The 22903-nt window shown below is 47.1% G+C and overlaps 8 protein-coding genes across 8 annotated transcripts; 3 read left to right on the top strand and 5 right to left on the bottom strand.

Moving 5' to 3' along the window:
* Positions 1-2052: 2052 nt before the first annotated feature.
* On the top strand, positions 2053-4030 carry UA08_05173 (FACT complex subunit pob3; the record flags this gene model as incomplete). The annotated part of the gene is made up of 6 exons (XM_020267465.1): positions 2053-2205; positions 2270-2793; positions 2860-3099; positions 3132-3527; positions 3599-3671; positions 3743-4030. The coding sequence occupies 6 exons, from the start codon at positions 2053-2055 to the stop codon at positions 4028-4030; spliced, it is 1674 nt and encodes a 557-aa protein (XP_020119841.1).
* Positions 4031-5430: 1400 nt separating this feature from the next.
* On the bottom strand, positions 5431-10053 carry UA08_05172 (hypothetical protein; the record flags this gene model as incomplete). The annotated part of the gene is made up of 1 exon (XM_020267464.1): positions 5431-10053. One exon carries the CDS (start codon positions 10051-10053, stop codon positions 5431-5433), a length of 4623 nt encoding a protein of 1540 aa, XP_020119842.1.
* A 2938-nt stretch (positions 10054-12991) lies between these two features.
* Positions 12992-14238, bottom strand: UA08_05171 (hypothetical protein; the record flags this gene model as incomplete). The annotated part of the gene is made up of 2 exons (XM_020267463.1): positions 12992-13168; positions 13249-14238. 2 exons carry the CDS (start codon positions 14236-14238, stop codon positions 12992-12994), a joined length of 1167 nt encoding a protein of 388 aa, XP_020119843.1.
* A 965-nt stretch (positions 14239-15203) lies between these two features.
* Positions 15204-17025, top strand: UA08_05170 (hypothetical protein; the record flags this gene model as incomplete). Its single annotated transcript, XM_020267462.1, has 3 exons — positions 15204-15209; positions 15295-15633; positions 15676-17025. The coding sequence occupies 3 exons, from the start codon at positions 15204-15206 to the stop codon at positions 17023-17025; spliced, it is 1695 nt and encodes a 564-aa protein (XP_020119836.1).
* Positions 17026-17829: 804 nt separating this feature from the next.
* UA08_05169 (hypothetical protein) lies at positions 17830-18651 on the bottom strand (the record flags this gene model as incomplete). Its single annotated transcript, XM_020267461.1, has 1 exon — positions 17830-18651. The coding sequence occupies one exon, from the start codon at positions 18649-18651 to the stop codon at positions 17830-17832; it is 822 nt and encodes a 273-aa protein (XP_020119837.1).
* Positions 18652-19136: 485 nt separating this feature from the next.
* UA08_05168 (hypothetical protein) lies at positions 19137-20579 on the top strand (the record flags this gene model as incomplete). Its single annotated transcript, XM_020267460.1, has 3 exons — positions 19137-20128; positions 20201-20306; positions 20385-20579. 3 exons carry the CDS (start codon positions 19137-19139, stop codon positions 20577-20579), a joined length of 1293 nt encoding a protein of 430 aa, XP_020119838.1.
* Positions 20580-20904: 325 nt separating this feature from the next.
* On the bottom strand, positions 20905-21235 carry UA08_05167 (hypothetical protein; the record flags this gene model as incomplete). Its single annotated transcript, XM_020267459.1, has 2 exons — positions 20905-21003; positions 21056-21235. The coding sequence occupies 2 exons, from the start codon at positions 21233-21235 to the stop codon at positions 20905-20907; spliced, it is 279 nt and encodes a 92-aa protein (XP_020119839.1).
* Positions 21236-22053: 818 nt separating this feature from the next.
* UA08_05166 (hypothetical protein) lies at positions 22054-22903 on the bottom strand (the record flags this gene model as incomplete). Its single annotated transcript, XM_020267458.1, has 2 exons — positions 22054-22158; positions 22229-22903. 2 exons carry the CDS (start codon positions 22901-22903, stop codon positions 22054-22056), a joined length of 780 nt encoding a protein of 259 aa, XP_020119469.1.

Below are 22903 nucleotides of genomic sequence, written 5' to 3'. Positions count from 1 at the left end.
TGAGAGTGAGAGGAGCGATGACGGGCTTAGTTATTATCCCAGGTGCGAGTTGTCGAACGCGAGCGAGGAATGGGTGGAATGTTGAACCCAGGCGTGAGATCTGAAAAAATGCGTAGGACTATGCTATGTGTCGTCGGGCTGTGCAGTGGCAGTGGCAAACACCGAATTCCATATACAGTTCAAGTCGATCGCCTGTGTGCGCACTGGATTAAGAGAGTATCCGAGAATCCCGCGAGAGCGAATGAAGAAAATATTTGTGTCGAAGAAAGACGAAATTGAAGGTGCAGTCAAAGTCCGGGAAAGCGAATGTAAAGTAGTTGGAAGACACTCAATAAATCTATAGAAAGCAAAAGGAAGAACAAAAAAATATGAATCAAGTGAATGACATGGCCAACATATAACCGTGAATGGCAGCAGAGCTTGAAGCCACTGAATGGCGTGTTGAAGCCGTGAAGGGGAATGTGAGGAAGAAAGAGGATGGGGAGATGCCGTTGCCGTCCCTGACCCAAACTGGCGAGAGAGAGTAAATAAACCGCTAGTTGGGTTAGCTCCAAGCACCATGCCCGAAGGGGCTAAGTGCATCCCGGCGTAAAACGAGTAAAATTGCGACTGGGTCAAAAGTGACGCTGCTTCAGCCAATCAGTCACCAGAGGGCTGCAGACCGGCTTGCGTTGATACCGCGTTATTTCAAGCCGAAAGGTGCATCTGCGAATCATATTTATTTTTTGGTCCCACTGTGACCACAATAACTAGCAACGCCACGAGCCGGCGTAAGATTCGATACACCTCGTGTAATGTTATTTATGCTATCTTCCCCATGTCAGCAACGAGGATTGATATCTATTAAGCAGGAGCTCAACAAGTACTATGTACGGAGTATTTCCTATTGTCTGGTGCCATTATTGTGTACTCATGCATCCCGGGCATTATTATCTCGGAGTCGGTCAATAGTAACACCCCAAGGCGCAGGTCCTCGACGCGACCCAGAAACCTACCCTTTGTTGAGGCCATTGCTCTTATTGATATTTTGATGGTCAATTGTTGGTTTTTGGACATCGTATTACATGCTATTTCTTTGCGAAGGGGGCTATGTTTCGGTAGGACAATGGGCATGGTTTGTATATTAGGTATTTGGATATATTTAGACCCCTTCAGATACCAGCTATGGTTATGTTACACACAGAATAGGGGAAACGGAAAATATCCCACCGCCCAGTATAGATATTCCAGACTCCATTTACATTATCGTCCAGATATCAATAAAGTTTGGTGTATTCTTGGTCCATTACAAAATTACGACGCCTTGCCTGGGAAGCTTCACTCATGAGTTTCGGTTGTTACGGCGGATTCAAGCTTCATCACGGAATCATCGAACGGGCATCATAGACTACCAACTTGCAACAGTTATGCAAATGGATATAAGACGTCTAGGTAGCGTGCATATGTACTTGTTTTTCACTATCTCCTCCAACTTCTTAAACATCAGTTCAAGTTGTTTCTTGTCGTTCAGGCTTTGAGCCGAGAATGATCTTCAGGGCCAATCACAACTAATGGTGGGGCCGAACCCGAGTTCACTAGTTAAGTATGCCACGCTAGGCCTAATATAGCATAGAATTGTGCAAAATCAGCAGGCCAATCACAGCATGGTCGGCCAAGGTCATGTGACCTGTCCAATTGTCTTGGCAGGCTAATCTGGTTATGGCAGTTAAAGTGGTGTCGCCGCGCCGCGTCTCACAGCGCGCGTGTTCCAGAAGAAAAGTGTCTTTGCAGTAACTATCAGCGCTTGCTCCGACTAACTACAACGAACATCAGACTCACTTCATCGTCCTGTCGCCACGCAAGTATTCTTTGAGAACAGAGAAACACCAGTCGCTGTGTGATATTAAGAAAGGGATTTTATCCGCTGCCTCGGCGCACCTCCAATATGTGAGCTCACTTTTCTTTCAGTTCCTCATCTATTGAACCTAACTCATTCCGCCTAGGGAGAGCTTCGAAAACATCTATCTAGACCTGTCCAAACAGGCAGGCAAATGCAAACTTGCAGAGAGTGGTATGGGATGGCGACCATCGGGCGGCGGAGACACGTTTACTTTGGATAGCAGCAATATTGGAGCTGCACAATGGAGCCGAGCTGCCAAAGGATGCGAGCTGAAAATCCTGTCACGGACGTCAGGCGTCATTCAATTGGACGGCTTTGATCAAGAGGTAAGAACTCTTAATTAATGAGCTCTATATTCGATTTTGCCACTAATGCCTGATTTTGCCGTAGGATTTTGAGCGATTGAGCAAAGCCTTCAAAGTCTGGTACGGCGTCGCCATCGAACAACGAGAACATGCACTTCGAGGATGGAATTGGGGCAAAGCAGAATTCACCAAGGCGGAACTTGCCTTCAATGTCCAAAACCGTCCCGCTTTTGAAATCCCTTACTCTGAAATTTCGAACACAAATCTGGCGGGTAAGAATGAGGTCGCAGTTGAATTTGCGCTTCCCGCAGATGAGAAGGCCAATGGTCACATCGAGGGCAGCACCAAAAACCGTGGCCGGAAAGCTGCTGCTGGTCCTGACGAACTAGTTGAGATGCGGTTTTATATTCCTGGTACAGCCCTAAAGAAGGAGAAGCCTCAAGAAGATGGGACCAAGAAAGAAGAAGACGAGGAAGAGGAAGTTGAAGAAGTCGAAGAACAGAACGCCGCGAATCTCTTCTACGAGACTCTTATGGACAAGGCAGAGATAGGCGATGTGGCAGGAGACACATATGCTACATTCTTGGACGTCCTGCATCTTACACCCAGGTTTGTACCAATGATTTTCTCATGAGATTCTAATGGCCGATTGAACTAACAACAAATTACGATCAGAGGTCGATTTGATATTGATATGTACGAAGCGTCGTTCCGGCTCCGTGGTAAGACATATGACTATAAGATTCAATACTCCTCGATAAAGAAATTTTTCTTGCTACCCAAGAACGATGAGATGCACACTTTGATCGTTCTTGGTCTGGATCCACCACTTCGACAAGGTCAAACAAGATATCCCTTCTTGGTCATGCAGTTGAAACTAGATGAGGAAGTTAGCATAGAGCTCAACATGACAGAGTAAGAAGTTCTGCTCTTATATTCAAATATAGATTCTCGCGGTATCTAACAATAGCCTCTAGGGAACTTTTACAAGAACGCTACAAAGGCAAGTTGGAGCCGCGATATGAGGAACCAATCCATCAGGTCATTACCAAGATTTTCCGTGGCCTTTCAGGGAAGAAAGTCATAATGCCATCGAAGGACTTTGTCAGTCATCACGGCCACAGTGGAGTTAAATGCTCTATCAAAGCAAACGAGGGTTCCTTGTATTTCTTGGATAAGAGCCTTATGTTCGTCCCTAAGCCGGCAACTTACATTCAGATCGAAAACATTGCCGTGGTTACCATGTCACGTGTTGGCGGTGCTATTTCTGCCAGCAGAACATTCGATATCACCGTCAGCTTGAAGGGTGGCTTAGGAGAACATCAATTCAGCAACATCAATCGGTATGAAACTTTCCATTCCCTACGTCGTGATAGCATGATAGAATATTCTCTGACCAATCCTATGCGTACAGTGAGGAACAACAACCACTGGAGGAATTTTTCAAAGCGAAAAACATCCGAATCAAAAATGAAATGGTTGACGACGTAAGTTTTTTTTCGTCTTGGTCTTTCCTTCATTACGTATATGTCATCTAACCTTGAAATCGAATCTGTAGTCCGCTGCCCTCATTGCAGCAGCTCTCGAGAATGAGGACTCTAGTGACGATGATGTCCTTCCTGATCGCGGTTCTGCTGACGAAGACGAAGAATCCGTGGATGAAGACTTCCGTGCTGACTCCGATTCCGATGTTGCCGAAGAGTATGACTCTGCACACGAAAGCAGTGGCAGCGGAAGCGGCAGTGACGCTGAAATGGATGACGCGGACGAGGACGACGATGTAGTGGACGATGAAGATGAAGAAGAGGAAGAACGACCCAAGAAGAAATCCAAAGTTGGTAAATAAGTCACCATCGGGCCTCTTCACCTCTATTTGTCTCCATCCGTGTATTGGATCAAAATCACAGTCGAGTTCACCTCATTCATAATGTCCAGGAATGTATGGATCAATAACTTCTTGCATGCAGTGAAGCAGCAGTCAGCCAGGTGAAACGTGGTCTTCCATATTCATTTGACGCATTTCCGGCTTCTTCTTCAAAGGTATGAAACAGTTGCCTTGTCTTTATTTTCCGATTTGCCATAATTACTATTGGGTTGCAACGGGTTTAATTCTCTGATTATGAGATTAGGCATCTCTTCCTTTCTTGGGCTCTCCTTCGTTTCTCTTGTATGTCTAAAAGGTTTTTGCCTGGCTATTTTATTGTACTATGATAGTTACCTACTTTTGCTGCACAAAATACCAAAAACCGCTTTGAAGTGTTCATTGTATTCCTAACATAGATATCCGTTTACGTATACTATATGTGGCGAGCATTTAGCCACAGAGAATTATTGGCGGAGAAGGGGGAGAAGTGATATTCTGACTTTTGCGAGCATATGTTAGATTCGTAGCAACTGTATGAGTGGTGTAGTCCAGTGTCTTCCATGGTACCTCTCTCCGTACCTAAAGTATAGAACAGAAATTTAGGCATGCTAATTACATAGATTTCATTTCGTTCAGACTCCGTACGTTTTTTCTTTCCCGATTTGTAAGATTAATTTCTAGCTACTAACTGTCTAAGAAATAAACAGCCAAGGATCCATAGGCCCGCCTGAATAGATTCCTCCAAGTACATGTATGCTTGACAGATTGTTCGTAAAGATAGAAAAAGAAGCAGAAAAAGATGTCAGTCTTAAGTCCTAAATAAGGTTACAAAAATCCACCAAAGCTGTGAGAAACATATATCAAAGACATAATTATGATCGAAGTGAAAAGTAAGGGGAAAAAATCACCAGGACAGGAAGTCAAGAAATAGGGGAAGGAACAGAAAATAACCACCCATGAAGTGCACGTAATTTGGTATCTTTTGCACGATATAAAAAAAGGGGCGGGATAAAAACTGGCTATATACAGAAGTCGCTCATTGTAATCGCCATGCAAATGTATCAAGTCAGACCGCGAGGTCCATGATGCGTCTTATTTGGCTTCGTTGAATTAAATCAAAAGAATTTCTTCCTTCTGTCGTGTTGTCTCAAAATCCAGCTTTCGTATTTAAACAATCCAAAGAAGCAAGAAGAAGGAAGCAGAAATAAACAAAAGTCGTTCACACGCTTATAAGTTGATAGTCGAATATTCGTAATTATCATAACGCACGGTATGAGATTAGTGTAAATAGTGGTCATAAATCATTGGTTTCATCAATAATCAAATCGTGTCTCTCGTAATGGTTGCTGAAAATGAATCAAACTTGAAATGTCATCTCGTCATCATAAACTAACAGTTCTTCGTTTTTCACTCGGCTTTTGAGCGTATGCAATGAGTAACCTGAATCCAGTGCCACTTTTTTGACACTCCCGCAAAATCTTTCGCTCAGCCCAGATGCTTTGGTCAATATTTGGGTCTGAAAGGACTGGGATTTCGTAGGAACGTGTGTACCACCATCGTCCGACCCTAGCCACCACCTTCGCGATGGACTCGTCGTTTGAAGCAGATGGAGACGGGTCAGACAGTAAGTCTCCGAGTGAAGGCTCTGCTTCATCTGATGGTGTTCTCGCATGCGGCGGCGGCGATCTGAGAGATGATGGCGGTGATGAAACTGCGGTGCCCGCACTTGGTATGTCGGAAGATGTATTATTCGAGTTGGAAGAGCCAGTGGATCCTCCAATCATGCCAGCTACTGGAATGCTGACCATGCATCTATTTAAATTGTCGTAGCCACATATCCCCAACAGTCTTTGGAAGTTATCACTCGCAGGTTTGAGACTGATACTCGAATCTGCAAGATAGATCTTCTCCTTAAGATTTCTCACTGCCTTCCGTGTCCTATTGCCCACGTTCACGAGGTCCAAATCCAACACACTCATTTCCAAATAGCCACCATACCGAAGCACTCTTTTACATTCAGATAAAATGTGTCTTTGTCCATCCTCAGAAGATGCCGCCGGAAATCTGATAACGCATGCCGAGAAAAATCCTTTCGGGAAGGGGAACGCAGTGTCGACAACACCGGTGTGATGAATAAGATGATGGTTCGAGGGTGGCTTCCATGCCTCTGGATGAGGCGAAGAGGAAGATGACCCGGACCGTATACTTAAATTATATATGTTGGCATTTGGATAAGTCAGTGCGCAGTAGTACGACCAGTCGTCATTGCCAAGTCCATCGATGATCAAAATGCATTCTGATTCGCTTTTTTGGATGCGATTATGAGCCGGGCTGAAGAGTACACGGCCAAACGAGAGCCATTTGCTCGTCATAAGAGAGGCAGATCTAAGGTTTGTCTGTGCTGCTGCACCCTCTCGCATTCTTTCAGCCATGTCAAACAACATCGTGTTCCGTCGACGAGTGGTTTCGAAGTCAGTTGTGTTAGTTGGTGTGGGAGATTGAGCCTTATCTGACTGTGTTTGGCTTGTCGTCTCAGGTGGTTCTGTAGAACTCTCCGGAGGCGCGACATCAGAGAGACTCTTATTTGGTTCTGAGTATTCAGCAATAAGGTCATTATATGATACCTGCGGCGACGGCGAGTGCAGGGCAGCGGCAATTTTAGAACGGCGTAGACGAACTGACACATCACTCGACCGAGCAGGTGGCGTAGCAAAAGCAACATCAGGTGTATCAGAAGTAGTAGAAACACGTGGTATGGTATCCGAACCACTGATCTCCGCTTGTAGAGTCTTGCTTGCTTTCTTCACCAACTCAAATGGCCCCATGGTCCCAAAATCCTGCTCTGTCTTACTACTTGGAGCCATCATAATATCCAAGAGGTCATCATATTCGGCCCATATTTCCTCCTCAGACTCATTCGCATTAGGCTTTGCAGCCATTGAAGCCACTGTTGCTAGAATAGAATCCGCCTCTGAAGTGGAGCTAGAAACTTCGGATTGTTTTCGTGGAGAAAATCGTATAAATTCATCAGTAGCATATGCGCCCGACATGAATTTTGCACTTTCACTGAGCACTGGAGCGCTGAAAGGACCCGAAGCACCAGGTGGTGAGTAGTAAATAGGGCCCTGTGAAAAAGGGTCTGTTTCAACACTGAGCTTTGACCGACCATACCTATCTTGAATATCTCTCTGGGGACCCGCTGTAATAGTAAAAGATGGCGCCTCATCGCGACTGAACGGCCGGGAATACGACTGAGAAGGAGGCTTATGATCACGTTCCCGATCTCTACTCGATACTACACGCGGTATCCGTCCCACTGGTGCTAGTCTGCTGCGTCTCTTATTCTCCGGGCTTTCATCCTGTTTCTGGAAGAAAACTTTGGGTGATGCCGGTCTGTTTTGTGAAGGATTGATGCCCTCTGCAGTGAATTCCTTCCAAATCGTGGGAGGTGACGGAAGCAATACACTTGTTCCGTGACGTACATTTAGAGCCGGTTCAGTAGGTTCGGCGAGTTGCGCCTGCAAAAATGCTTCATCATCACTTGGAGGAGACTCCTCCACCCGATGCAGGATATCCTCAAGAGAATCTGAATCAGCTTCAATAAGTGCGTAGTGAGCAACAGGGCGAGACTTAGCAACGGGAGCAACATGCGCATGAAGCTGAGTTTCAGTGGAGGTAGTGCTGCTGGTAGGGACTGGAGCCGACTGATTTTGTTCATTTTTCTGGCTCCTGTGGAAAAAGTTCCACCTTCGGCTGGGCTTGGTATTTGAGATCTTTGGCGATGTCGTACTACTGGATTTCGAAGCTACTTTGCTAATCGGTGGTAGCGCAGAGAAGTTGGCATCCTGGTTAGCTTCTGAGACCTCATGGGTACCGCGTGCTGCATCTCTTTTGAAACTAGGGATCCCAGAAGGAGCAGGTTCATTTCTTGTATTCTTTGATTTCATGTGTTGCGTTCTCCTAACTTGGGGGGAGAGACTCGTGTCGGAGCTGAAAAGCCAGGGAGCCGGTTTGGCTTGGTCTAGCGAGGAACTCAGAGATTCGGAAGAGTATCCCCTCATAAGTGGTTCACCATTAAACGTTGAAGAACCCGATGCTGATGTGGCGCTCAGTGTACTTGAGCTTTGACCGCTCTGAGTTCGAAAAAGCTGCTCACGATCCATCCCACCTCCACTAATAACAACAGGTTCTAGTCGCTCAAGAAAGAAGTCATCAATGTCCGGCTGTTGATGGTTGGAACCCTTACTGCTAGCAATCGATGTGCCACCATTAGTGCTCGTAGATCGTGCTCGGGTGCCGTTTGTGTTGCCAACGCTAGATTTGCGCCCTCGTTGAGCATATTTTCCATAACCCTCATGGCCGGTTCCGGCTACTGGCCCCTTACGAGAGGCCTTTTCCTCTAGATTAGATTTAGTGAAAGAAAGTTCAACCTTTGACTTCTTATTGAAGATATTGTATTTGTTCGTTGAGTTTGTATTTTCATAACTCTTGGACTCTTTCGGAGACTTGACCAGTGTCCGGGGAGCCTTTCGTGGAATCTGAGTACTGTCATTGCGAGACGGAGTACGAGCTGACACGTTCGATTGAAAAGATTCCACAGAAGCAGCAGCTGATTTGAAAGGAGCAACACGCAGACGCTCCGGTGAGTTAATCTTCTCTGCTGATGCACGCCGTGCATGAGTGGTAGTTGCCCGGAGGGCAGGCAAATTGCTCCTAATGACGGGGGAAACAGTTTGTTCTAATTTGTCTGTTCCATCACGGCTTGGTCGACGAGGTTTAAACAAACTGCCATTACTGACAGATTTGGAATCCGGTGGATTATCCACATTGTCTTGTTCGTCGTAGCTTCCATTTCGAGACTTCTGAGAAATTTGCGGTGATTTCGCTAGTTGGTATTCCGCTCGTGAGCTTGTCTGAGGCACTGGCTCCTGATTTGCCTGCTGCATGGGTAATGCTTCAGCTTTCGGGGTTCTCGTGTAAACATCAGTAGCTATTGGGCCTAAAATGGTGGGCTCATCACTGTCTATCTGTGATACTGGTGTCGTTGTCATTCGAAGCCCAGCTGTCTGACGTATCTGAATAGGGCTCTGTTGCTTGAATCTGTAACCAGTCGTTGCGGGTTGAGTTATGCCTGGGGAGTAAGAAGACAGAGACGTCGGAGTAGAGCCTCGACTGCTCCACATACCGGGAGATTCAGAGTAGCGAGTTGAGGGGCTACTTGCTGATGTGAAGATAGGCGTCGGCGGTGGCGGAAGATTGCTTGTATTTATCGTAGTCCTCAAGCCAATGAATTCCTTCGGTATTTGTTGAATTGGGACATTATCGGTTGCCTTTGGGATTTTGACTCTCGGTAGTTTTGTTGGGACATTGGAAGAATCCTCTGAATACGATATACCCTGGATATTTGGAGTAAGGATACCTATACTATGTTCTGGTTGAGCGATATATTGAGCCGGGGAAACCGTGGTGAGGACTTCTGCTACTTTGCCATCAACATTTGACTGTCCTATTGGATCGTCGCGTCTCCTGAAATTTGCTTTTCTGCGAAGAACATTTCGTGGGCGATCATCTTTAGTACTCCTAGGCTTGGCCACATCTGAATGGACAGACTCCATTGGTATCGGTTTATTGGGAGCAGCCGGAACCTGGTAAATCTCTGGACGGTTGGAGGTCAATGAAGGTGCCGAAGGACGCCTATAGGTTGGGTTATTGCCAGTCAGTCGGGGCAATCCTGATGGGCGTTCTTCATCACTGGACTGGGATCGCGAAGCCTTTGTCACAGGTCGGACAATTAATGGTTCTGCCTGGCGAATAGTCGCCCGAGACTCACTTCCACGCTCTGTTGGAGAGTTGATTGGCGCTGGAAGATACGACTTGGAAGATGCAATTCCAGAATAACCGAGAGCTGGTGACCTTTTCTGTGGCGAGGTCATGATATTGTCTGTTGGAGACTTCAATTCCGGCAATCTCGTACCTAGAATCCGGTCTGTTCGGCGCGACGACATTTTGCGACAAGATTCGGGGTCCTGGCACCAGGCCAGAAGACCTCATTAATGTCGTTTCTGAGTTTAGAAAGTGATCGCCCGCAGAATCATCCCGACAAGCTAGATTTCTGAATATGTGAACTATAGAGCTCACGATAATATTCCAGTGGGATTCGTTATCCACGACCGTAAGCTCTGACCTTGGGAATTCAAATTTCACAATTGATTCCTGATTCAAGATTTTTTTAACGAATGTCGACGTGAGCTTCCCTTGGCGATGCGATCGTAAACGGCATATAATAATCATACATGAATGAATCTGTATAGAAGTGGATAGATGGGTGGCGATAATATAAAGAAGCGGCAACAGCCAGGTTTAAAAGAATGACGTATATAGGTAATGATTCTTTATCGCTGAAAAAAGGTCTCCAAGGGTTCAACTTGAGAAATATATTATTAGCACTGCTCATCTTGGATCAAGGTAATGAGGCAGGCATACAGTTGTTCCTGCAGACTCCGCCACACTTCCGACGCCGGCTCAGTGGCTCACACTCCACATCGGCAAATCGTGGCTAGTGCAGGTGAGGCGACGCCGACACCAGCAAGGAACCCAACGATTGACACGTCACTGGAGCTCAGCTAATTATGGGAGAATTAGCGGTGGCTTGATTGTTGAAGGTTGAGTGAAAACAAATCTGGAAGAGAAAATTTCCACACGCGTTGGCTGCGGACTCCAGTATTATACTGTACTGCAGGGGTGGCTCTGGGAAAATCGCTGGGTCAAGTTAGTCAACGCTAGACAGATTTAAGCGATTAACAGGGTTTCCAGTCAGGTTGATAATTTGCCCATATGCGGCCTGTGTAGCCTTTCTCATAAATTGGTAAACAAGCTAAGGCCGCTTCCGCGGACGAGTCACCATCATCGAAAGCGACGGCCGTGAGCACCGGGCGGTTACAAGAGCACGAGTAGCCTCGCCCAGGCTGCAGACTGGGGAGGAAGTGCGTTGCAGACTTCCAGACAACGGCAGTTGGTTGGGCTAGTTTGCCCGCAGGAAAGAGCGATATGGCCCCACCACGCATCTAGACTGGATTGTTGGAGAAGACGAGAAGCTAAAAAGCTGTTAGGCAAGTCTGGCGCAGAGAGAAGCATCGTCGCGAATCTGAGAGGATGTGATAGGGGAGCGACGGTGGCGTGGAGAGGCGTTGAAGGCTCCGTGCACGGCGCACGCAGGTGGAGATCGAGTCAGAAGTGAAGGTGATGGATTAACTAGTGCGCTGCACAGCGTCGCATTAGACGGTACTGCGCTTCTAAGAATAAATAAGGGAGGCAAATGAGAACTTCGACGATGTTCTGCGGTCTGCCCGGTCAGGTGATGATCCCGTGCAACGCGCTTACCAAATATGTGTACCCGAACCTCGACAGGCAAGCTTCACTATCGGCTCCTTGATCCATGGGCATACTCATACTTTTAGCACGAACCCACCCGTTAAACGTTGATATCAACTCGAATTCGAGCCGTGGATTCCAGACCGAGCCGAACCTTTTTCCTGATCCATTTGTTCACGACGCCAAAGCTCAACCACTCAAGATGTGATGACGGTGTGCAGATCAATACGGCAATGTCTCCGCACGCGGTACCAGATTTTCACCGCGCATCGTCCGGCAGCCATGATTGGCCGGTGGCGGACCAGTCAGATCTGCAAATCGACGTATGCACGCCTGATTCGTGGCTCGACGTGCATTAGCGTGGGCAGGGCAGCGCTGAGCCTCGCATGAAGTGCCATATTCTAGGCCCACCGGGCGGAAACTCCGTTGCATGGTCAAAGTCAAAGAAAATGAGACGGGGGGTAAAAAGAAAGGAAAGCCATTGATTAAAATCTCCGAAGCAAGGAATTTCTTAACCTTCCACGACCATTCTATATTACTGCTGGTAGTATCTTACTTAGCATTACTCATTTCTTTTCAGTGGGCTTGCTGATGTCCTTGTTGACGACTATGTAAGTTTTCACTGTACTGTGTAGAGTACTACGATATAAGTTAGTATACTTTCCAAGTTGGATAAATTTACTTGACTTTCAAATATACATAACTGGTTAAATGAAATTAACCTTGAAACTATCATTCGATCGGATGAAAATGTGACCAACTCGAATGCGTGGCTAATGAGAATAAACATATTCACCGACAAGCCCCCACTCAGTCCCGTTCTCCCAGTCGAAGCCAGTTTGAAGACAGCTTTGAATCTACATGGTGTAAGAGAGACATCACCTGTAGTCTCCATAGTCAAAGGTGTCACGTATGCGCTGGTGGATCTCACAGAAAGACCAGATCTTTTTGCCAACATTGTGCGGGGAGAAAACCCCAATCTTAATCTTATTGACGGATGGTCCCCTTCGTTCATGGGTATCATGTACTACAAATTTCTTGGGTCTCGCACAGAAGGCAACACAGTGATATGGGAGCTTCGCATGCGCATGATCGCTATTAACCTAGAGGATCCTGCCTGTGGCAGCGGAGGGTGCTCTCTAGGGGCATATATTGCGTTAGCAAACGGTCAGTGAAGTCGAAAACACCGATTTCATATCCATCAGGGCTCTGAGGTGGGAAGGGATAGCCGTATTATTGTGGAGGTACTCGTTAACGAGGAAAGAAATCAGGTTTCGAATATCAAACTTGGTGGTCACGTAGCATTTGTAGCAGAAGGAAAGATCTCTGTGAATTAAACACGTCCTTTACCTTGCGTTCCGTTCAATAAGGCCAGGTAGAGATATTGCAGAAAATATTATTGAGAAGCTTGAAGAGATCTAAAAATTAACTACTCCTAGACAGGCCATTATAATCGATACAACTATGGTTATATTGTCGGCTTGCGGGTGGGTTAACCGCTGGGCCCAATTCTATTTCTATAATGAGGTTCTCTAATCTCTTGGATGTAAGGAATGAGTGATAATCAGTCTTCTACGTAGTCCGCTCCGGAACCACAGCAGCCCACGGGTGTTGAACCCTCCCATACATGATATTGCTCAGGAAGCCCTTGATCTTGCCAGTCACCTCTCCCGATTCACCATGCACTCCCATCGGAATCTTGATGTCGTGCTCTCTATGACGAATATGCGAGACGGGAGTAATGAACCACTACAGCAGTATGAGCTTGCCAATTCAACAATATGTCGTATCACAAAGAATCCAAACAGAAATAAATGTGGAGGACTCACCGCAGTTCCTGCAGAAAATGATTCTAACAGGCGACCATCAGCCGCTGCGTCAATAATCTCATTAATAGTAAACTTTCTTTCAGTGATCTCCAATTCATCACTGAGCCTCTCCTTTGCGAGCTCAAGGCAGCTTCGTCGGGTGACGCCATCCAGGATCAGTCTGTCATCCAGAGGAGCGGTGACGAGCTCCTTCTTGCCGTCTTTGCGGAGCCATACCACGAAGAAATTACTGCCTCCTGCTTCAGTGCACTCACCGTCCTCTCCATATAGCCACAGCGTCTGATGGAAACCTTCTCGGGAGGCTGCCTGAGAGGCAAGAACTGACGGCCCGTAATTTGCACCCACTTTGGCGTACCCAAAGCCACCGACCCAAGAACGTACCAAATTATCAGGGGATGTTAGAAGCTTCATCCTACCTGGCACAGAGTCCACCCGCGGCATGTAACCCATAATGATGTAGAGCATGGCGCTTTGGGGCGCTTGAACGCCAAGAGACGGCTGAGTACCGATGAGCGTAGGCCGCAGGTAAAGAAAGTCTCCTGCTCGGCTTTTCGGCAGCCATTTAGAGCCATCAACTGAGATAAGCGCGTATATAAGCTGCTGCAGCTCTTTCGAGTCGACGAAAGGTAGGGAGATCCTGTTAGCGGACATTTGCAAGCGAGCTGCATTATGTTCCGTACGAAAGACACGGAGCTTTCCATCGTAGCCGCGGTAAGCCTTGAGACCCTCGAAGCATTCGGTTGCATAGTGCAAGCAGGAAGCAGTAGGCATGAGGGTTAGTGGACCGTAGGGCTTTAGCTCGGGAGCGGACCAGCCTGTGTGGGCATTCCAGGTCGCTAGTATCATATGGTCGGTACAAATTGTCTCTTTACCAGTGCAAGCAATAGCTGGATCAGGAACGTCGCGTGGGCTATCGGTAAATGTGTAGATGAGCTTGGATGCATTAAGTGGCTGCGGCGCGCCATTCTGTGCGTTACTGAGAGAAGTCATGTTGGCAGCACGCAGCTGTGTTTTCTCAAGGTCGATTGTCCTGTCTAAGTTTGGGAGCAATGGAGAGTATACTTGATACTTATAGCTGTCGATATTGCCCCAGACCTATCGAAGATCGAGACATTCCGAATGCTCATTGGCTCATGTAAAAACCTGAGATGGACCCACTAGGGCGTGTAAAAAATGTTTTTACGCCCTACCCGTGCATTCGGCCCCACCCAGGCACGGTTAGATTCGGATATTTTCATCTGACCCACATGCCGTCAATCTTTAAAAGTTTAGCTACAACACGCACATAAGAGTCGTCCATTGTTCTAGTGTCAGTCAGCTACGTCCCGATCTCCCTTGAGCGTGGGTAATTCCACATTAAAAACTTCTCTGGGTGAGATTTCTCAGTTCCTCTGTGGATTTGAAGACTTCGAATACATAGACCTCGGCTCAATGTCGCTTGTTTCAATAAAATACCGCTTCAACATGCTACGTGTCTTCCATTGGCCACCGCCATCAAGGACGCAAAAGCTTAGTTTCCACTGTTTGCGTTCACCACATATTGTGAACGGATGTTGAGAAAGCAAATTAGCCCAGAGCCCAGTGCAAAGCTCAACGCAGGGAATGGTTCCTCTGCGTAGTTTTATTGAGATTTCCAGAATATTGCTTATCGATCTCATATCATGGGGTCATAATATATGAATGTAACGGAATTTTCATTCATCGCTGAAAAATTACTTAATACGAACCTGCGGTAGTGGTCTAAATGAACTACCGAACTACTGCGTTTGAGTCACTTTTCCTACTCGCCTTGAACACCTTAAAACTCATGATTTGACATCTTCAATACAAGCGCGGTCGCACACTAACCATTGTCCTATGGAAAACTCGACGGTTTGACGTCCTTCGAGTTTTCAACTCAGGGAATAGGCAACGGATAGCACTATCCGCGCTTGTGTCCAGTGGAGAGGGACAAGATGACAGTACGTCAGTTTTTTTTTTTTTTCATTTGTGCAGCACTGAGCTGATTGCATCTCCTTAGCGACTCACTATGCTCATTTACCACAGTACACCGCAAATTCATCCGATCCGTATGAGTCATTCTCTCCTTTTGTCGTTTCTCCAGACTGGTCCCGTATTACACTCGAAGAGGATGCATCCTTCACCAGTGTCCTCAACCTTTCTCCCGAGAACAGACTTTCGGACTGTAGCGGCAATCTGCCATTGAAATCAGCGTCTATGGAATATCAAAGTCAACTAGACATTGAAGACAGCGCCCAAAATCTTCGTGTTGGGGATGAGAAAGACACTGGGTGTGTTGCCAACCTTTGGGACAACTACCACTCGGAATATGCAATTACTTCATTTACTGACCCAAATTCCATGCCGTTTGATTCAATCATCAATGTATTTGACAATGATAAAATAGCGGACTGTACAAATGACCAGGTGGTGGTCTCTGCAACAAATACCTGGAGAGAGCAAAGTAATACCAACAGGGGACTTCCCCGCCGCAGAAGTAGGCATTACCTCCGGAGAAGAAGCGTCAACCCAGGTGTCACTGGGATGAGTGTACAGCCATCCTATCCTTTGATGCGATGGCAGCAGTCGCCTCCTGAAGACGAACCTGCTGCACTCTCTACCGTAAGAGCTGCAGTTCAGCGCTCAGTCAGTCCACCGGGAAGAGAGAGATCTACGCTCGATAGCGACTGGGTTGTCCCTGATTCAGATGTTTTGGATCCCTTCAGAACATATCGACAACCACGATCGCGAGCAGCTTCAACGACTAGTTGTGAAAGTATGACTAGTAATTCTTCCCAATCTAGTTTTTCTAGCGGTGCAACCAGGAAAAGACCATCGAGTCTCTCCCGGAAGATTCGATCAAGTGATAAAGACAAGTCTTCTTCGACCACGAACATCCAGCGTCCATTTTGTTGTACATTCTGCTGTGATACGTTTAAGAACAAGTATGATTGGATGCGACACGAGAAGTCGCTTCATCTAAACCTTGAGAATTGGGTCTGCATTCCCTTTGGCGGGACTGTCGTTTTGCAAGCCACAGGCCGGACACACTGTGCATATTGCAATATGTTAGATCCTACTTCTGAGCATCTCTCTGGGCACAACCACGGTGCATGCGATGGGCAGCTGCGGAAGTTTCGACGTAAGGACCATCTTGTTCAGCACTTACGCCTTGTACATCGTCTTACTACTCTTCCCCTAATTTCCGATTGGAAGATCGAAGCCGACAATTTCGAATCTCACTGTGGTTTTTGCGATCGCCAGATGAGCAGTTGGTCGGAACGCTGCGACCACCTCGCTCTTCATTTCCGCAACGGTTGTACCATGGCTGATTGGAAAGGTGATCATGGGTTTCCTCCTTCGATCGCATGCCAAGTGACTCGTGCCGTGCCGCCGTATTTGATTCATCACGAGTCACAGACCTTGGTCCCTTTTTCTGCTACTAATAGGCACGTTGACGATCATTTCTCCCAGATGCTCTCACGAGCTATGTTGGGAAGTAATGCGGAGACCAACACCAAGGCTTGCCAACCAGCGCCTAGCCTATTCGGCCAATTTGAGGATCAGCGCTCTTCGCTGAACTCCTACACTCAGATCCTGGTTCTTCATCTGTGTCACTATGCAGAGGTACAGTCGCATTTGGGTATAATTCCTACTGATGAAATGTTCCAGCGGGAGGCAAGACGCCTACTCTTCGACTCCGATGACCCGTGGAATCAGACGATCGCAGACCGCCCAGAATGGCTTGCAGATTTCCGAGAGCAGCACGGGTATTGATCTTCTACCAATATCACACATGCTCCAGACGCATCGATCTCGGCGCAGGCCACACGAGAGAAGCCATAGAGGCTTAATATTGGTTGACTTGGCCTGCCGCGCACCGTCTCCTGCCCCCTGTAAGCTGCTCGCCCGGCTGGCTAGTGACTTTGTTGCGGTACCCAATTTCGTGGCGGTAGAGGGCTTGAAGGCATGGGTAAATGGAATTGAGGGTGGTATCCCGGTGGTTTGCGGAGAGTTATCTGCAGTTAGCATGGGCGTTATGCTGGGCTCGGCGACGGAGTCATCTCTGCGTAGCAAGCTTCGTTTAGATGACAATAGTCAGCGCCTCCTTTTCAGCTTATGAATCGCTTGTTGGGATTTCCCTTCAGTCCATTTTCCAACATCAGTGTCGCTTCTCTGCTAACGACACAGGGACCACGTCAAGTCTTTAGAGCCAGCTCATAATTGTCCAATATTAAAGAATATAATAAATCCGGATCACATGACCTCCCTTGACCCGTAGCGATACTTCCAAAGGACGCAAGTTTTTCTCATTGCTGATTTCTTGGTTATATCATTGTCGTTGGGCTTCAATAGATCAAGTAAACGCTTCTGTGCTCGTCCAATTTAACGATACGTATCGCACCAAAAGAGAGAGAGAAAACCCTAATCATATACTTGTCTCGCCCCTTGAACGCCTATAATTATCTCAGTGAAAATACATGTAAAGAAGGATAACAGGGATTTTGTTTTTTTTTTTATTTGAATGTATTTCTTCATTTCCTCCCCGCATTGGACGAAGGCTATTGACATTTTGCAACACTATGCAGCTGCAGAGAATCGTTTCTTCCTAGCCTCTGCTGCAGCTTTGTCCTTGTCACTGAACACGGGTTTAGGATCGTTGCTTCGGCCGGCTGGGTTGTTGCTTTTGCGATTCTGAACACGGTTACGACCACCAGCGCCGCCAAAATTACGTCGTTTGCCTCCACGTCCACCCTGTTCGTCACCTCGACCGCGCTTTCGTTCCCGTTCAGCAGGGAGAGCTTGATCTAGTCGGCTGACACCTACTCCCGATTCAGTTGAACCGCCTGTTCCAAATCGTTTCGCTCGTTCAAGCGCCTTTTCTGCCTCTGTCGACTCTGATTGGGTTTCTGCAACAATGCCAAATTTCTCAGCACGGGCTTTGCGTTTCTTCAACTCTTCTTCTATCTCCGTCGGCTGGAGTCCGATGCTGTAGTCGACGGCGGGCTTCTCTTCTGTCGCAGCTTGTTCAGAAGCATCGCCCTTATTTTCAATGTGAAGATCATTCGTCTTTGCAGGATCCTCTCCAAGTGTTTGGTTGGGGACGGCGACTGGATTCGGCACTTGTCCTTGGCCACCAGCAGCAATAGAAGCAGCGCCAGCTTCTGTTGAGGCTTGAGCGCTCTCTTTTAACGGAGCTTCAGTAGTAGGCGCTTCATCATCCCAGTCGATAATATCCTCAGCGGCGTCGGGCTTTGCTTCGGTTTTCGTTGCACTGGCTGCTGTATCGGCTTCCTGAAGTCGAGCAACAAGCTCAGCCTTCTTACCAGAGGTTGTCAGACCACGAGCTTTCAGTAGCTCTTGTAACTGCGCGACGGTCTTTTTCTCGTATTCCGATGCCATTGTCAGAGTAGTAACCTTTGTGGGCCAGATAGCGAAAGAGTGTGTATAGCTATGCAGGTGACGTCGTATGCGCGCAGGGGCGTATATTGCGACGGAGGGACGCTAGAAAGAGATTTCAAACGGTGAAATCGAACATAGAAAAACAGACAATCAGACAAATCGGGCCGTAAGTTAAATAAAATAAGATGGCAAGAAAGCGACAACGCAATGGTTGAAACGAGCTGGTGCTTGGAGGTGACAAAGCCTCGCGGCGCGCGCGACTGTCTGAGCTGGGGGAAGCTAGGTACGAAGTCACGTGAGCAGTAGCCAATGGGTGTCATTTGCCCCGATAAAGCAGTTGTTAAGGACTAACAATGGGCGCACCCCACAATTGCATGACAGACACTAAGAACAAAACTTGAGCAATTGTTCATCCCTAGTGTCCAGGCGTGATGTCGACATCGAACTTGGAGGATGATCCATGATACGAGCTGAAATCGCCCAAAATGCCGCGCAATTCGGCATCCATCCCGGAGACACACTTCCTACGAGGGCAAACAGACCCGTCGCTCGAGTCGACGCACGTGTCGGGGCCAATCGCGTTTCTAAACCCAACCAAAGTGCACTTCAGGCCTACGGCTAAGCGCAAAGAGGATCAGGAATTTCCACAACCAGTTGGCGAGGGCGAGGAACAACAGGCAGTAGAACCCGGTAAACAACCCAGAGTTGAATATCTCTGGCGCTCTCGCGATAACCGCAAAGGCCGCCATGCTATCCACGTCCAGTACTCCCCGGAGCAGCATGGGCCCGGACATATTCTCCCGGAAAGCACTACGAGTCTGCAAGCAGTACTTCGCATTCTCCTTCGGATGGCGACATATTGCCCTTACTGGGATGTGTCCTACCTTGTTGCAGCTATCTTCACACTAGGCTCTGTGATCTGGGTCATCAATTCGTTTTTTGTCTGGCTACCTCTCCAAGATCCGTCGACGACGTTCCCTGGCGAGGCTGTAACAGGCGGCGGCGTGTCGGCCTTTATCGGCGCTACCATTTTCGAGATAGGCAGTGTTTTACTCCTCCTAGAGGCCGTCAATGAGAACCAGACCTCCTGTTTTGGATGGGCCGTGGAAAATGTGGTCAAAAGACTTGAAGCGAGAGAGTACTTGGTCAACACGACTGAAGTCAGACCTGTTGAATCGCAGGATTGCTCCCATCATCACTCCAATAAGCGCTCTTTTCTGCGAGATGGACTAAGGGAACGTTCCTCTGAAGACCAGAGATCATTTGAATGGATACCTTCACTTGCAGAATTACGATCTCACTATTTTCATGAGCTTGGGTTTTTGGCATCATTTGTGCAGCTGATTGGAGCCACCGTATTCTGGATTGCCGGGTTTACAGGTCTTCCAGGCATCATTGACCACATGAGCCAGGGCTTGACAGATGGCGTGTATTGGACACCTCAAATTGTGGGCGGATGTTGTTTCGTTATCAGTGGGTAAGTCATTTTACCCCAAACTTTGCCTGAGTCTATTTTTTTTTTCACCCCGGTTCACTGACAGCTCAGCAGTCTTCTTTTTACCATTGAAACGCAGCCAAAATGGTATATTCCGGCTCCCAAAGTTCTTGGGTGGCATATAGGGTTTTGGAATTTCATTGGAGGAATTGGCTTTACAGTAAGTTATCAATTCCCTGTCTTCCACACTTCCCTCCTCGACATCAAATAAGAATAGACACATGGCTAACGTCACTAGCTCTGCGGTGCCCTCGGACCAGCGTCCTCCGGATCCTCTAGAGTTGAATATCAATCTTGCTTGGCCACTTTCTGGGGGTCATGGGCCTTTCTAGTCGGCTCAGCAATTCAGTGGTATGAGAGTCTAGACAAGTTCCCAGTCGAGAAGAAAACGCAGACTACCTCGCCCGGTACGATCTACCATGGTAAACGATAAACACGATAGCCAGGCTTGAAATCGGTGCAGGCAGAAGTATAATAGATGTATATATAGCATACCCGCCTATATCCTCTAGTTATAAGTCAGTATTTACGTAGATAAGAGTCGATTGTTCATAATAATAGTTGTATAATACATATGCTTCACTTCCAATGCTTCACTTCCAGTCCGTAACTGTAGGTTTCCATTCAAAAAAAAGTCTACCAACAAGTTGTCTCAGGACAAAATTATCTTCCCTGTCCATGTACTCTACTCAACATTTCAGTTAAAATTGCCTGCTATTTATTAAGAAACATAAACAAGAAACTAGATCAGAATGCACTCACGTGTGCACAAGATTCGAAAGTTTCGCCGACACTCCGTGCGAAGATCCAGGCGCATGCCGCGCGAAAGAATGATCTCCGGAGACACAAGGACCGTTCTTTGCACAGCTGCATCAGCAGCATATACCCGGAAAGAAAATATATACTCACCGTGTCTTCTCCCTCTTGCCCTCCTCCTCCCTTGGTGAAGCTCTTGTCTCCCCAGCCACTGCCTCCCCCGGCGTTGTTGGCTGCCGTGGGAACGGCACTTGCACCGCCTTGAGTAGACATAGTATTATGATTAGGCCTGGTTTCGCCTTTGTTAGTGGAGGAAGAAGATGGCGTCGCCATGGTGGTTTCTGAAGCCGATGGGACACGTAACGATGGTCTTTTTTGGAGGTGAAAGGAAATATTTTCTTTTGTTTTGATATAGGGCGAGATCTGTGACAGAACTAAAGATTAGCATAGGTCAAAAAAGCCGAAACTTCTCAGTTTCTTCAGTGGCAAGTCGTGGCGCATCACTTGCCTCATCCGTGTCGGTATAGTTGTGTGGCGGTGGAGTTTGATTTTTGAAAGACTGACCTTGTGCCTGTTCAAGTCGATCTGATCTAAATACTACTGAAATGCTTCTATCACATTCGATAAAGTAAGACGAGGCTGGATAAACCGAAATGTTTGGTCTAGGGCAAGGAGGTGTGATGTATGGGCTCGTCATGATTACGTTTGATACCTACATCCGCTTAGGGTTTGTTCCTGGAAGCTCTGAAGGTTTAACCTTTGAGGCTCACTACATTTTATACGTATCCGTGGATGGCACGACGATAGTTTGTAGCATATCAAACCACCCGTCGTCAATAGATCCACTTAGGTGATGATCCCAAGCGTGAGCATACTATTGAAAGTAGAGGTAGAATTACGAGATAATGCTACCTAGGTAAGATTCAAAGCGTTCTAAGTTTTAAATATCAATTTGTGTTCAAAGGGTAGTCACCTCAATCCATTGCTACTAAGCTTCGGAAAACTTCCCAATAAGAAATCACGTTCAGACAAAGGGAAGAAAATCTTCCACAGCTCATTTCTATTCTTCCCAGAAAAGAAGAAAAAAGAAAGAAATACAAAATATCTCGCTAACGCATGTAGTCGATATCTCCAAAGAGAGTACTTCCGGCTCAGGAGTAGAAAAAGTAGATAGCCGAGTATTTTATCGTAAGTGTTTCTGCTTTCTTTGCACAATTGCCTGGCTGACCACCAGCAGTCCAAACACGGTAGATATCCTGATCGTTCATGTCATTATAGGTATTTCCCAGTGGAAGAGAGATATAAATATGGTAGATGTAAACTCACGGTGATATTAGTAGTGTCTATTCCAACTGGAGTTATGTTCCCAAGTCTTAGCCAATCCACCGACATAGAAGGCGCGGTGGTCGGAGCAGTGGATGAGCTAAGTTTTGCACCTTGTATGATACTGCCCCCCATCAGAGAGAGGTCGAAAGTTGCCTGGGCAGGAGAGCCGGTGAAGTAGTGGCTGCCGAGGAGGAAGCCGTTGGTCGTGTCATTAATTGAGGCAGTAAATTTGTCCAAAACCACTGCGGCTAGAACGACAGAATCAGGGGACATATATTGAAGAGCCCTAGGGAGCCCAGCTAGGAAATTAGTGTTTTCTGCCATGCAGGATACATCAAAGAGATTGGCAGTGGCGCCAATGGGCACTGGGGGGTCTGTAGACGAGGCATCACACGTGTAGTTCTGATAGCCGACACCTAGAGCAAGATATGTGACTATACTGTCCATAGGAGGAGTACTGAGAGGAGTACTGCCCCCGTTGAACGGAGCTTGGACATCGGATGGGATTCGGCATACACCGGGTGGAGAATTCCGACCGAGATTCTGCGCGCTGATAAGAATAGTGCTAGCATCATCGAAGACGGTCACGCCGACTGGAAGTTCGCCTAGCATAGCATTGGCCAGCTGTACAGTCAAGCTGAGAGGGAGAAAGAGAAGGAAAAGGTAGTTGCCCAT

Source organism: Talaromyces atroroseus, assembly GCF_001907595.1.
Source record: "Talaromyces atroroseus strain IBT 11181 chromosome Unknown scaffold_6, whole genome shotgun sequence".
In the NCBI taxonomy this organism is placed as follows: domain Eukaryota; kingdom Fungi; phylum Ascomycota; class Eurotiomycetes; order Eurotiales; family Trichocomaceae; genus Talaromyces; species Talaromyces atroroseus.
Note: the sequence above shows the minus strand (reverse complement) of the source record. Positions and strands in the feature narration are given on the sequence as shown.